Source organism: Ovis canadensis, chromosome 6 (genome assembly GCF_042477335.2).
Source record: "Ovis canadensis isolate MfBH-ARS-UI-01 breed Bighorn chromosome 6, ARS-UI_OviCan_v2, whole genome shotgun sequence".
NCBI lineage: Eukaryota > Metazoa > Chordata > Mammalia > Artiodactyla > Bovidae > Ovis > Ovis canadensis.
Genome location: NC_091250.1, coordinates 19076626 through 19092132, shown reverse-complemented (window position 1 = coordinate 19092132; position 15507 = coordinate 19076626). Strand labels below are relative to the sequence as shown.

The window sequence follows — 15507 nt, the reverse complement described above, 5'->3', positions numbered from 1 at the left end:
CAAAGTCACTGTAAAATTCAACACTGTATTTCTTAATATTACTTGTAACTTTTATGATAACTAAAAACTGACTTGGCTAGAAAACAGTCCTGGTTATACATAATAGAGATCACATACAAAATTCTATAATACAAGTCACCAATCTCCCAGGTTTTGCATATACAAAGGCTTTTACATTATTTTTAATTAATGTAATTACATTAATTTTCTTTGAAATTATTAATATCCACATTTGGAAAAAATGTGTTCATTTATGCTATTTTGGGTAAGGAGTCTACATAAATAAAGGAATTGATTGGAAAACTTCAGGAATCATGAGGTAAACTTACAAAAGAGATAAGAGAAACAGCCGAATGAGCTAGAATAAAGAGAATTATTCTCTGATGCTTGCGAAATCATCATTTACATCAACACCAGCATATCAAGATAGGAAAAATAATTCTCAGCGAAGTTAATCCCATATGAAGGTAGAATCTAAACCAAAGTTTCCACTTGAAGTAATATGAGAATTGGTTTGCTGTAATTCGTAACTGCAAAAGAGGAAGTAAGAATGGAAGTACTGTATAAATTTAATAAAATTACCGACTTCTCTTAATCCTCCCATTTTCTCTTGGAGAAGACTATAAAACCTTTTTCAACTTTGGTAAGTCGATCTGATTTTTTTTTTTTAAGTGAACTATACATGAAAGAGGGCATTGTTTGAGCAGTTTAAACACTTGTTTAAATAAAAGTTTCTGGACTCTAACAAGCCAGTTAGATCGATGGGCTCTGTGAAATTAGTTTCGGGGTGGAGCTGTCCTAAGCACCGATTTTTTTATTCACTGTTGAAGACTGTATGACACAGTCAACTGTTAACAGAGTTCGACAGAATTTAGACGACTTTCTCTTCCCTACACTTTTGATAAATATACGCACAGCAAAGAAAGCAATATTATTAGGTAATCAAATTCTGAAACATTCCCAAGGCAGATTCAATTCAGAACTCGCTGCACGAGTTACTTAGGAAAAGCAGCTCTTTGGTTTAATCTTTTGGCATGGGGCCGGGTGGAATCAGTTCCTTTGGGTGAGGCTAGGTTGAGCAATAGGAAAAAGCTCCACTACAACTCTACTAGAAAAAGCCAACGCCCACCCCTAGTATTAAAGTACAAAACAGTTACAGAAAATTAAAAAGTCAAAAGAAAAAAGAAATGCGTTCGCATCAGATGACCAGTGAGCTGCATTTGCTTTGGTTCTAACTTCAGCAACTCTAGGCTTTCTGAAAGGCTCCCTTTCACACATTTACTCACGAAAAAAAAGCGCACAAAATCCGGCCACGTCACCGGCGGCTGCGCCCGCGGGCTGCAGCGCCGGGTGGGAGCAGGTTCCGGTGGACTTTCCCCAGGCAGGGGAGCAAAGGGGGAACGAAACAGGAATAGATTTCCCGCAGGCAGATTCAGTTTACTCTTAAACTTTTCTGACTTTCCAACAAATTCTGGAACTCCTGAGCATTTTACAAAGCTGGTAACGAGCGCTGCGCGGGGGCGCACCGCCTTACCTGTGCCATGGCGCCTGCCCAGGTCAGGAGAAGGTGAGCCACACGGGACTGCAACAGAAGAAAAAGACCGCGGCTTCAGCGGACCTGACCCCTCCACGAGGCGCCCAGACAAACCCCCGGCGCCCGTCCTCCCCGCAACCGGAGACCGCTGTCCGCCCAGCGGCCGCGCCCGCCCGGCGCCCCCGCTCCCTCTGCGGGCGCGGCGAGCGCTCACTCACCCAGACCCAAACTGCGGGGAACGCGGCGGGGCGGCAGAGCCGGCAAGGGTGCGCGGAGGACGCCGCGGCAGCTGCTTACTGGCTGCTCCAGGCAACGGAAACACAGCGGCTCGGCCCGGCCCCGCCTGCCCGCCCGGCCCTGCCCTGCCCTGCCCTGCCCTGCCCGGCGCTCCCCGCTCCGCCCCTGCGCGGCCCCGGCACGCCCCTGCGCGGCCCCGGCACCGCCCCTGCGCGCCCCCGGCACCGCCCCTGCGCGCCCCCCGCACCGCCCCTGCGCGCCCCCGGCACCGCCCCTGCGCGCCCCCGGCACCGCCCCTGCGCGCCCCCCGCACCGCCCCTGCGCGCCCCCGGCACCGCCCCTGCGCGCCCCGCGCACCGCCCCTGCGCGCCCCGCGCACCGCCCCTGCGCGCCCCCCGCACCGCCCCTGCGCGCCCCCCGCACCGCCCCTGCGCGCCCCCGACCACCTCAGGCCTCAGTGCGCCTGCGCGGGGCGCGGCTGCTCCCAGTCCTCACAGCCTGGGTGGAGCCGGCCGCCGCTGCTTAGGAACCTAGAGGGGGTCGGCTCCGCAGGGCACCGGGCAAAGTCTGGCCTTCGTGCTGCGCGGAGGCGGTCGGGCCGGCGCAGGACTCCGAGGTGGGCGTGAGGGATGTTCTCCGCTCTGTGGCCTCAGAAGCGTGGCCTCCCCCAGTGCTCGGGCGGCACGGGGCATGCGCATCTTTTTGGAAGAGGGAGTGTCACTGTCGTCCAGGAGAGCGCGTCTTTGACCACGCTCTCAAATTCCCAAGTTTATTTTTGTTTAAAAAAAAGAGAAAGTGTCACTTTTTGCTTGTTAGATAGCCATGTCTTTTCTTTGGTTTCTTACTTGGAAAATTTCAAAACCTCTGTCACGCGAGTGTATGTTCCTCGGTTTTTGTCTCGTCACAACAAAGATTTGGATGACGGACATTAAAGCCCCCTCGGCGTGTCACAGCTCTCAGGTCTTGGATAGACTGTGTTACAGCTCTCAGGTCTCGAATGGGCCATGTTATAGCTCTTAGACAAATCAGTGTTACAGCTCTATTTTATATTTAGAAGATAGCAGGAAAATCCATCTTTGAGGCGTGAGAGCACGTCGATCCAACGGGGCGAGGAGAAGCGCGCCCCAGCGCGTGGTGGGGAGAGAGAGAGCTAGCTTTGGCTCCTCTATTTATATGTTTATTTTTCCCTGGGCCTGTCCTATGTAAATTGGGCAACCCAGGAGTGTTGTTTGTTTCACCTGAGGTCCTCACTCCGGTCCTCAGACCTTCTTTTGTTCTATTTTCACGGGCTTTTCCCTTCCTTGTCTTTTAGCCACTGCCATCTTGGACTCCTTTTCCCTATTCTACCTACCTAAAACCTCCGCCTGGGATCAGTTTCTATACTCAGAACCAGCCTGCTGCCACCAAGCTGCTTCAGTCTCGACTCTCTGCGACCCCATAGACGGCAGCCCACCAGGCTCCGCCATCCCTGGGATTCTCCAGGCAAGAGTACTGGAGTAGGGTGCCATTGCCTTCTCCAAGAACCAGCCTAGAACCTTCAAATAACTTAAATTTGGCTCATTTCCTATTAGTAATTAAACGTAAAATATATGAATATCTGTGGCGGGGGAGGGGGGTTTGGACAGAGACAAAGATACAGACACAAAAGGATACTGTAGTAGGCTGATACAGAGAAGGCAGACAGAAAGACAGTGCCCTTCTCAGACTCGCAGGCCTGGGGAGGGGAGATACTGGAGTGGGCTCCAGGAGGCAAGAGCACAGAGCTTGCAGCTCTAGACACAGTAATGTATTCTAGGATCAGAAGAGCAAAGTCCTGTGGTGATACAAGATAGATAAGCTAGTCTGCTTTGGGGAATAAAGAGGTTTTTCGCATAAATTATTAATAAATGTAGAACTAGTGTGGTACTTTGTATGGATAAAACTTCTTTCATTCACATATGAGCCACATGCTTCATCAGGCCCTGACACAGTCACAACAGAGTGATTATTTGCTGGAAATGGAGGCAAAATTTCTAAGTATGTGGAGCTTGCCGCACAGGAAGGCACACAGACACACACACACTCTCTCTCTCTCTCTCCTCTTTCAGCTTGCCTTCCCTGGAAGCCTCTTCTCAGGTGGCCCAGCGTCTCTACAGTGGCCTCATGCTGCCTAATTTGAACCTCTCCCGGAGCGCTGTAGACAGGCGCAGGAGTGTGAAGGCAACCCTGCGCGCTGCATCTAGTTCTCCTCAGTAATGCTTTTCATTTTACTGAACTTCACCAAGAGGAGCTCCTTCAGCAAGGTCTGCAGCATTCTCTTCTCCTTACACATCCGCTTATTTAAAGTCCTTTTCTTTATGGTCTTTCTCACTTTCTACTCTGAGAGTGATGGAATGCCACCAGACCTCAGCGATTCTGTTCTTAACAATGTTGTTGATTTTATAGGCGAATGATGCCTATTATAGGTTAACAATTTGCTCTGTGTCCTGCGGCTAAATAATGATAGAGTTAATGAATTATTAAACAGCATTTTGATATACATAGTCAGTTGGTATTTCTTTCACTTTCAGTCACTTGGATCTATTCAACTCCTACTCTGGATCAGGCATAGTCCTAGGCACTGGGGGTAGGATGATGCAATAAATGAAGCAAAGTGCCTGCGCTCACAGGTCATACATTCTGTGCAGGAGACAGACAATATAATAATACTTATGTCCAGTATGAAGTTTTCTATAAGGAAAATAAAGTGGGGCTGGGCAATCAGGCTGAAGGGAGCGTTGTTTTGCAAAGGTGGTCTGAGGAGTTTCTGAGAGACTTGACAAGAAACTTGAATTGATATCATTTAATTACATTTGACAACAATTTACTAGGTACCTGTGGAAAAGGTCTACACAAGAGTCTAGCCCTTAGTATTATAGACAGAGCATGAATACAGATACTACAATGGGACAACAACCTAAATTTTAAGAGATATATAAAACACAATCAAAATCCAGTTGGTGTCAGAAGTTCAGTTCAATCGCTCAGTCGTGTCCAACTGTTTGTGTGGTAATGCCCAAACTACTGCACATTTGCACTCATCTCACACACTAGCAAAGTAATGCTAAAAATTCTCCAAACCAGGCTTAAACAGTTTATGAACCGTGAACTTCCAGCTGTTCAAGCTGGTTTTAGAAAAGGCAGAGGAACCAGAGATCAAATTGCCAATGTCCGCTCTATTATCAAAAAAGCAAGAGACTTCCAGAAGGACATCTATTTCTGCTTTATTGACTATGCCAAAGCCTTTGACTGTGTGAATCACCACAAACTATGGAAAATTCTGAAAGAGATGGGAATACCAGACCACCTGACCTGCCTCTTGAGAAACCTATATGCAGGTCAGGAAGCAACAGTTAGAACTGGACATAGAACAACAGACTAGTTCCAAACAGGCAAAGGAGTACATCAAGGCTGTATATTGTCACCCTGCTTATTTAACTTCTATACAGAGTACATCATGAGAAACTCTGGGCTGGAAGAAGTACAAGCTGGAATCAAGATTTCTGGGAGAAATATCAATAACCTCAAATATGCAGATGACACCACCCTTATGGCAGAAAGTGAGGAGGAACTAAAAAGCCTCTTGATGAAAGTGAAAGAGAGGAGTGAAAAAGTTGGCTTAAAGCTCAACATTCAAACTAAGATAGTGGCATCTGGTCCCATCATTTAATGGCAAATAGATGGGAAAATGGTGGAAACAGTGGTTGACTTTCTTTTGGGGGGGCTCCAAAATCACTGCAGATGGTGACTGCAGCCATGAAATTAAAAGACGCTTACTCCTTGGAAGAAAAGTTATGACCAACCTAGACAGCACATTAAAAAGCAAAGACATTACTTTGCCAACAAATGTCCGTCTAGTCAAGCCTATGCTTTTCCTGTAGTCATGTATGGATGTGAGAGTTGGACTATAAAGTTGAGCGCTGAAGAATTGATGCTTTTGAACTGTGGTGTTGGGGAAGACTCTTGAGAGTCCCTTGGACTGCAAGGAGATACAACCAGTCCATTCTAAAGGAAATCAGTCCTGGGTGTTGTTTGGAAGGACTGATGTTGAAGCTGAAACTCCAATACTTTGGCCACCTGATGGGAAGAGCCGACTCATTTGAAAAGACCCTGATGCTGGGTAAAATTGAGGGCAGGAGAAGAAGGGGACGACAGAGGATGAGATGGTTGGATGGCATCACCGACACAATGGACATGGGTTTGAGTAGGCTCTGGGAGTTGGTAATGGACAGGGAGGCCTGGCATGCTGCGAGTCATGGGGTCGCAAAGAGTTGGACACAGCTGAGTGGCTGAACTGAACTGAACTGAATCTGTAAAAATGCCTAGCAATGATAAAAGAATTGGTGTTCCTCTTATGAAAAACCGGGTAATTCTCAGATGATTCAGCCGCCCCCCCCCCCTTCACATTTATAAAAAATGAATCTCTGATGTTCCCACTGCTCCCCTGCAGCATGACCCATTCTATCAGCAGATGATCCCTCAGACCTGACAGGCAAGCCCCAACTCTCCAGGGCTAAGCTGATGCTTCCCGGTTCCCTCCTATGCTTCCACACTGGAGTTACCCATCAGTGGCCTCCATCACGTACAGCTAAAGGAGACTCCCACGCTCTACCCTCCTTTCAATATGCACGCCCCCACGGTCCCCATGTGCTGGGGCCAAAGGCATCAGAAGAAACATCTCAACCTGAACTCAAGCCCCCTGCCTGGCCTCGTCTTGTCCATCCCTGAACCTTCTGGGTGAGACGGAGGGGAGGCCGCATTGTTCTGCAGATTCTGCCCCATCCATTTTCACAATCATCTCTCTCCCAGACGTGATACTGAACATAACCAGCATTCTAGTGGCTCCCCAACCTTGCCCTTTATATTTGAAGTGGTTGTAACGTCCCCTGGGGAAACAGGTCCAGACAAACTCGTCCTGAGCCAACAGTGTGAAATTATTAGGAGACTTCTTCATTTCCCCCTTATTGAGATTCACATGCTCACCAGAAACTAAAAGCAGAGACCCCTTGGGAGATATTTAGCTTTAGAAGTCCTTCCACTGCTTTTATTCAAAACAATATTTGTGTTTATCCAGTAAAAGCTAAGTCAATTTCCCTAGCAGGAGACTGGAATGTAGGTCTTAGGTAAATAACTATGTAAAAAAGATTCTTAAAGGAATCTTTCAGGCAGAATGTTTAATTAAGCCTGGTTAAATCTTCATAGAAATTAGTAGAAAGACTCACAGAAGTACTCAGCATGTTTATAAATGGACAAGCATCCTGTCCCTCTTGCTCGTTGCTAAATCCCCAGCACCTAGCACAGAGCCCTTAGTAGCCCTTAGTACCTACTGAGTAACAGTTTGGTGAATGTTTCAAATAAATGAGTGAATGGGTGAATGAATCCACTGTGGTGTTGGTTATTAACTGCAAGCTGGTGATATTCAGAAAGATGAGGAAGACATGGGAAAAAGTTAGAAGGAAACCTTGTAAGTGAGAATTTTGCCAGTGGAATAAATGTATTGTCAGACTGGGATTCTGAATACTGGAGAGGACTCATCTCCGGGTGGGTGAAGTTTTGTTTCATGATTTTATTCATGTGTGGCTTCAGACAATGATTTGATTTTTCCTAATTTGGAGTGGTGGTTAGGATTGCATGCGCTAACTTGTTTAAAGTTTAAAAATAAACAAGAGGGCTGGTTTCAACTTCTCATTACTCTTCTTCCTTCCAAAACCTCTTACCACTAAACCCCACCCTCATCTATTCCATGCTGATGAGTCAGTCCCTACCAGTCTCCCTCAGAATCCCAAATTAAATCCCTATGAATCCAGTGCTCCACTGAGGCAGGCTTCACCCATCAACAGACAGCTTCTCAGCACTGGCCCCCCATACCCAGCCCACCCCCACCTCCAGGGCCAGGGTTAAGTCCTCTCAGCACTGGTTTCTTTATCTGAACTTTATCTTCATTCATTCAGTGACTTTATTGTGTGTTACATCTTGTCATTGGCACTAAGGAAACAGTAATTTAAAAAAAAAGAATCTAATTATAGTGCTCGGTTTAACATTAAATGAGATATGTCAGCAGAATCTCGTTAACTTTAGAGTAGGAGGCAAGAGCAGGAAGTAGTCTTGAAACAAGGAAAGCTTTGCAAGGTGGGTATGTTTGTGTGATTGGGGGGCTGGGTGGGGGGCGTTGTCCTTCCCAGAAGTCAGCCTAACAGAGATATCCAGGCACGTGACGGATGGAAGCAGAGCCCCTTCTTTCCCCTTCATGCAGTCTGACTATTTGGATGCGACGGGCATGAGGGCTCACTGCGTCACACCCCGAACACTGCTATCCTCTCCACAGTTCCTCCTCTAATACCTTACTTACTATTTCTCACCCCCAGCGGCTCCCTCCTGTCCTCCACGTTTTCTTACCTTTCCAATCGTAAATCTGCTAGTGTTCTCAGACTTCTCCCACCTCTAGCCTCTTTCCACCCAGGCTGCCGTCCATCCTTTCTCCTGCTTTGTTCCTTCTCCATCCTACCTATGGCCTGTAGACTACCCCCCCCCCACCCTCATCTTGTCACTTTCCTTCAGTCTGCCTACTCTCTTCACACGTCCTGCTGACCACTATCCCACCATCATATGCCCTTATCGACTCTGAAAGCTCAGCTTCTCTGTACACCAGTGCCAAATCAAATCTCAGAGACAGAGTTTTGGGTGAAGTTCAGTTCAGTTCAGCCGCTCAGTCGTGTCCAACTCTTTGCGACCCCAAATACTGTAGCACGCCAGGCCTCCCTGTCCATCACCAACTCCCAGAATCCACCCAAACCCAAGTCCATCAAGTTGGTAATGCCATCCAACCATCTCATCCTTTGTTGTCCCCTTCTCCTCCCACCTTTAATCTTTCCCAGCATCAGGGTCTTTTCCAATGAGTCAGTTCTTTGCATCAGGTGGCCAAAGTATTGGAGTTTCAGCTACAGGATCAGTCTTTCCAATGACTATTCAGGACTGATTTCCTTTAGGATGAACTGGTTGGATCTTCTTCCAAGGGACTGTCAAGAGTCTTATCCAACACCACAGTTCAAAAGCATCAATTCTTTGGTGCTCAGCCTTCTTTATGGTCCAACTCTCACATCCATACATGACTACTGGTAAAACCATAGCTTTTTTAAAATATAAATTTATTTATTTTAATTGGAGGTTAATTACTTTACAATATTGTATTGGTTTTGTCATAAATCAACATGAATCCACCATAGGTATACACGTGTTCCCCATCCTGAAACCCCCTCCCTCCTCCCTCCCCGTACCATCCCTCTAGGTCATCCCAGTGCACCATCCCCAAGCATCCAGTATCATGCATCAAGCCTGAACTGGCAATCCATTTCATATATGATATTATACACGTTTCAATGCCATTCTCCCAAATCATCCCACCCTTTCCCTTTCCCAAAGAGTCCAAAAGACTGTTCTATACATCTGTGTCTCTTTTGCTATCTCGAATACAGGGTTATCATTACCATCTTTCTAAATTCCATATATATGCATTAGTATACTGTATTGGTGTTTTTTCTTTCTGGCTTACTTCACTCTGTATAACAGGCTCCAGATTCATCCACCTCATTAGAACTGACTCAAATGTATTCTTTTTAATGGCTGAGTAATACTCCATTGTGTATATGTACCACAGCTTTCTTATCCATTCATCTGCTGATGGACATCTAGGTTGCTCCCATGTCCTGGCTATTATAAACAGTGCTGCGACGGACCTTTGGGTGAAGTAGAAAAGGATAGATCTATTGCCTCCCGAGGCAAAGGGGGACACAGCAGGCTCATGCCCTCAAAACCACATGTTTGGGGAAAATAGTGCCAGGTTTTATGGTAATTGTTCAAAGAGGTGTGATCAGCTCGTGGGCATTTTCTTAACTGTATTGGTATCTGGCTATGCTCGGTCTTCAGTGCTCCCTGTGGGCCTTCTCTAGTTGCAGTGAGCAGGGACTACCATCTAGTTGCAGAGGGCAATCTTCCCATTATGGCTGCCCCTCCCATTGCAGGGCATAGGCTCTAGGCACGTGGGCTCACTAGCTGTGGAGCGGGGGCTTAGCCGCTCTGTGGCACGTGGGATCTTCCAGGATCAGGGATGGAACCCATGTCCCTTGAGTTGGCAGGTGGATTCTTAACCACTAGATCACAAGGGAAGCCCATGTGAACATTCTTCAGAAGAATGAGGTGGTAAGTAGGAGTCCATGTCATCAATCTTCAGGTCCAACTAGTCTGGGGTTTTACATGCTTGTGGAAGCATAGCATCATGAATCATTAACTTCTCCTACCTGGAGGGGGTTTCAATATCTGCAAAATAGCTCAGAGATACTGTGTGTCTCCACTGATGGGGAAACAGGACCTTGCCCCCATTGCTCTTGACTGTTTCTCCATGCCCTCCCATTCTCTCCCTTCCCTAATGAACAACTGCTTGAATCTGCCCATTAGAACTCAAGAAGGTCCTGAAGACTGCACAAAGGCTGTTTCCTATAATCAAAGTAGTGGGAGACATGAAGGCCCCGCCCAGGAGCCCCACAGGGTATCACTATATGCATGCTGCTGAGCAGTTAGACACAACAAAATCACACGATAGATCAGTGAAAAACACAGTTTGGAGTCATCAGCCTCAACCGGGCCCTCAGCATCCCATAGTGATGCTTTAACATGTCCCTATTCAGGCCTCTTACCATCCCGCCTCATATTTGATCTTCACTGCTCTCCTTTACACCCTCGCCCTCACCCTTTCTCCCAGCAGATGATCTTAATTCCTACTCAGCAAGTCTAGTTGCCCTGAACTCTCACCCTACACCTACAAACGCATCTTGGCCCATACCCATTCTTACCTCCTCACTCAGAGGGTGAAAGGACCCTCTTCCTATTTGTTCTAAGATTTAAAGTTCATTCTCCAGGATTGTGGTCTTATTCCCACCTATATTTAAATCTTTTCCTTTCACTAGCTTCTTCTCAGGCTAAATTAACAAAGCTGTTTAAATCAGGACTCTCTTAGTTGCAATTGACAAAAATCCAACTCAAGCTATTTAGGTAAAAAGGCAGAGAGCTAAGAATTTGTCATCAGTCATACTTCAAGGTTTTGGGAAGTGAGTGCTAGTTTCAACTTTATGGAAGCAATATCCTTCCTTCCTTCCCACATCAATTTCATAGAATTTAAAACAGAAAAAAAAAAAAAAGAAAGATGAAGAAGAAACGTCAATAAAAGGAAAGTATGACTGATCACACATTCTTAGCTTTCTCTCGGTTTCCTTTTCCTGTCTCAGAGACCAGCTTTGTTCTTGTGGCAAAATATGGCTACAAGAAATAATAGTTCAGCATGAAACAGAGCCCTAGCTCCTCCTCAAGGAACACACAACAATTTACTACATATCTTTGAGATCTGCAGGAAATAAAGCCCCACACAAGAGGATAGAAGAAGGCTCCTGACCTTTGCTGACTTCAGTCTACTAAAGCTTGGCCTCTGTTGACCTATGCCCCAATTCTATGCTGAATTCTCCTCTGCTCAAGCCCCTTCATGACTATGTATGTAATCTTAGCTTAAAATTTCCCCAATCTTGCTGTTCAAAGAAACACTGCTTCGCTGCGTTGGGAGAGATCCCCGGTGTTCTCTTTACTTGCTCCGTGTGTGTGTGTGTGTGTGTGTGTGTGTGTGTGTGTGTGAGCCTGCTCAGTCACACAGTTAATGCCACTCTGCGATCCCATGGATTGTAGACCGCCAGGCTCCTCTGTCAGGAATACTAGCCATAGCAAAGTACACTTTCACGTCTTCATCTCCAGCTCAGACCTCTCTTGTGCTCTAGGCTCACATAGCTACCTGCTTGCTTCTCTTGTTTCAGCCAGGATGGGCCATAGATAAAACCAACACATCCAAACCAAATTCATCATTTTTCCTTCAAGACCAGATTTTTTCATATTCCCCATTCTGGTTAAAGAATCCCTGTTAACCAGTCACTGGAGATGAATCCAGGCAATGCTTCTGGGTTCTTCACTTTCCCTTACAAGCCCTGCCACCACCACATATAAGGTGGTAGATTCTAATAATGCCCTTCCTGTCTCGTCCTGGCTCACTTCTACTCATTTGCTACAGCAGTCATTTTCTACTGACTTCTTAGTTTCTCTTCTCTCTAATTTGTCTTCTAAATGCAAATCTGATTGTGTTACTCCATGCCTAAAATCAATAGATTCTTTGCAAATCCAAATTCCTTGTGGGAAATATTCCGAATTCTCTAGCAAGAAGTACAAAGGCCTTCCAGAAATTTTTCTTCAACTTTGCTGACACTATTTTTTTTGCTAATGAACTACTTAAAACTCCATCTTTTGCGTTTACCTCCTCTGTCTGCTTCAAACACACTCCCTTACATTCTCTTAGCTCTCCTGGTGAGCGCCTATTCCTCCTCAGGGCCCACTGTTAAGCATCTTCTCAAATTTTTCTCCTAAGACTCTTCTTAGGGGCTTCCCTGGTGATTCCGTGGTAAAGAATTCACCTGTCAATTCAGGAGACAAGGGTTCGATCTCTGATCGGGAAAGACGCCACACGTCATGGAGCAACTAAGCCTGTGAAAGTGAAAGTCGAGTCTGACTCTTTGCGACCCCATGGACTATACAGTCCATGGAATTCTCCAGGCCAGAATACTGGAATGGGTAGCCTTTCTCTTCTCCAGGGGATCTTCCCAATCCAGGGATCGAACCCAGATCTCCCGCATTGTGGATGGATTCTTTACCAGCTGAGCCACAAGGGAAGCCCAAGAATACTGGAATGGGTAGCCTATCCCTTCTCAAGCAGATCTTCCCGACCCAGGAATCGAACCAGGATCTCTTGCATTGCAGGTGGATTCTTTACCAACTGAGCTATCAGGGAAGCCCAACTAAGCCTCTGGACCACAACTACTGAGCCTGTGCCCCAGAGCTGGGAACTGGAGCTGCTGAGCCCACGCGCTGCAGCTACTGAAACCCGTGCACCTGGAGTCTGTGCTCGGCAGCAAGAGCAGCCACCGCGGTGAGAAGCCCGCGCACCACGACTAGAGCGCAACTCAACGGGCCACAGCTGGAGAAAGCCTGAGCACAGCGACGAAGACCCAGTATAGCCACAAACAAATAAAAGGCTTCTTTGGCCCTGTGTCCCAACACCTTGATGGCAACCTCACAACAGACTCGTAGCCTCACCTGGCTAAGCTGCTCCTGAATTCGCGACTGACAGAAACGAGGAAATAAAAAGTATTTACTCCTGTAAGCCAGCAAGGTTGTTTCTGGATACTTTCCGACAGAGCAATAGAAAACCAACTGAAACAGTTCACTTGCAGAGGTCAACATGAATGAAATTCTAGACCCAAGTTTCAAGTGCAGGGGCTCGGTCTTCCTAACTCAATCCTCAGGGGTCTTTAAACAGTACCAACCAACTGCCTTTTATTTCTCCAATTTCTTTTTGAAACATAGTAAAACTAATTATGGGTTAGTAGTGGATTAACTACTTAATGCTCATACAGTAATATGCAAAGTAAGAGTTCAAAATTCTATTATTATTATTTAATATGGCCTTAAAGACTTAAATTGAAGAAAGTAGGGAAAACCGCTAGACCATTCAGGTATGACCTAAATCAAATCCCCTATGATTATACAGTGGAAGTGAGAAATAGATTTAAGGGTCTAGATCTGATAGACAGAGTGCCTGATGAACAATGGAATGAGGTTCCTGACATTGTACAGGACACAGGGATCAAGACCATCCCCATGGAAAAGAAATGCAAAAAAAGCAAAATGGCTGTCTGGGGAGGCCTTACAAATAGCTGTGAAAAGAAGAGAGGCAAAAAGCAAAGGAGAAATGGAAAGATATAAGCATCTGAATGCAAAGTTCCAAAGAATAGCAAGAAGAGATAAGAAAGCCTTCTTCAGTGATCAATGCAAAGAAATAGAGGAAAAGAACAGAATGGGAAAGACTAGAGATCTCTGCAAGAAAATGAGAGATACCAAGGGAACATTTCATGCAAAGATGGGCTCGATAAAGGACAGAAATGGTCTGGACCTAATAGAAGCAGAAGATATTAAGAAGCGGTGGCAAGAATACACGGAAGAACTGTACAAAAAAGATCTTCACAACCCAGATACTCATGATGATGTGATCACTAATCTAGAGCCAGACATTTTGGAATGGGAAGTCAAGTGGGCCTTAGAAAGCATCACTACGAACAAAGCTAGTGGAGGTGATGGAATTCCAGTGGAGCTATTTCAGATCCTGAAAGATGATGCTGTGAAAGTGCTGCACTCAATATGCCAGCAAATTCGGGAAACTCAGCAGTGGCCACAAGACTGGAAAAGGTCAGTTTTCATTCTAATCCCAAAGAAAGGCAATGCCAAAGAAAGGCAATGCCAAAGAATGCTCAAACTACCGCACAATTGCACTCATCTCACATGCTAGTAAAGTAATGCTCAAAATTCTCTAAGCCAGACATCAGCAATACGTGAACTGTGAACTCCCTGATGTTCAAGCTGGTTTTAGAAAAGGCAGAGGAACCAGGGATCAAATTGCCAATATCCGCTGGATCATGGAAAAAGCAAGAGAGTTCCAGCAAAACATCTATTTCTGCTTTATTGACTATGCCAAAGCCTTTGACTGTGTGGATCACAATAAACTGTGGAAAATTCTGAAAGAGATGGGAATACCAGACCACCTGACCTGCCTCTTGAGAAATCTGTATGCAGGTCAGGAAGCAACAGTTAGAAATGGACATGGAACAACAGACTGGTTCCAAATAGGAAAATGAGTACATCAAGGCTGTATATTGTCACCATGCTTATTTAACTTCTATGCAGAGTACATCATGAGAAACGCTGGGCTGGAAGAAACACAAGCTGGAATCAAGATTGCTGAGAGAAATATCAATAACCTCAGATATGCAGATGACACCACCCTTATGGCAGAAAGTGAAGAGGAGCTAAAAAGCCTCTTGATGAAAGTGAAAGAGGAGAGTGAAAAAGTTGGCTTAAAGCTCAACATTCAGAAAGTGAAGATCATGGCATCTGGTCCCGTGACTTCATGGGAAATAGATGGGGAAACAGTGGAAACAGTGGTTGACTTTATTTTTGGGGGACTCCCAAATCACTGCAGATGGTGACTGCAGCCATAAAATTAAAAGACGCTTACTCCTTGGAAGAAAAGTTATGACCAACCTAGATAGTGTATTCAAAAGCAGAGACATTACTTTGCCAACAAAAGTCCGTCTAGTCAAGGCTATGGTTTTTCCTGTGGTCATGTATGGATGTGAGGGTTGGACTGTGAAGAAGGCTGAGCGCTGAAGAATTGATGCTTTTGAACTGTGGTGTTGGAGAAGACTCTTGAGAGTCCCTTGGACTGCAAGGAGATCCAACCAGTCCATTCTGAAGGAGATCAGCCCTGGGATTTCTTTGGAAGGAATGATGCTAAAGCTGAAGCTCCAGTACTTTGGACACCTCATGAGAAGAGTTGACTCATTGGAAAAGACTCTGATGCTGGGAGGGATTAGGGACAGGAGGAGAAGGGGACGACAGAGGATGAGATGGCTGGATGGCATCACAGACTCGATGGACGTGAGTCTGAGTGAACTGTGGGAGATGGTGATGGACAGGGAGGCCTGGCGTGCTGCGATTCATGGGGTCGCAAAGAGTCGAACACGACTGAGCGACTGAACTGAACTGAACTAAAAACTCAGGATGGAAATTGAGAGAACATT

The 15507-nt window shown here is 46.0% G+C and overlaps 1 protein-coding gene and 1 long non-coding RNA gene across 2 annotated transcripts in view; one reads left to right on the top strand and one right to left on the bottom strand.

Moving 5' to 3' along the window:
• Positions 1-2045, bottom strand: part of ANXA5 (annexin A5) — a 31994-nt gene extending 29949 nt beyond the window's left edge. The window contains exons 1-2 of the mRNA XM_069593359.1: positions 1753-2045; positions 1535-1582 (exon numbers count right to left, since the gene is read on the bottom strand). Of these exons, the coding sequence (XP_069449460.1) occupies positions 1535-1543 (9 nt within the window). The 5' untranslated portion in view covers positions 1544-1582; positions 1753-2045. The remainder of the gene's footprint in view (positions 1-1534; positions 1583-1752) is intronic.
• A 175-nt stretch (positions 2046-2220) lies between these two features.
• LOC138442258 (uncharacterized) lies at positions 2221-4291 on the top strand. The gene is made up of 3 exons (XR_011257604.1): positions 2221-2387; positions 3084-3259; positions 3859-4291. It is a non-coding gene; the product is annotated as an uncharacterized lncRNA (long non-coding RNA).
• Positions 4292-15507: the final 11216 nt, after the last annotated feature.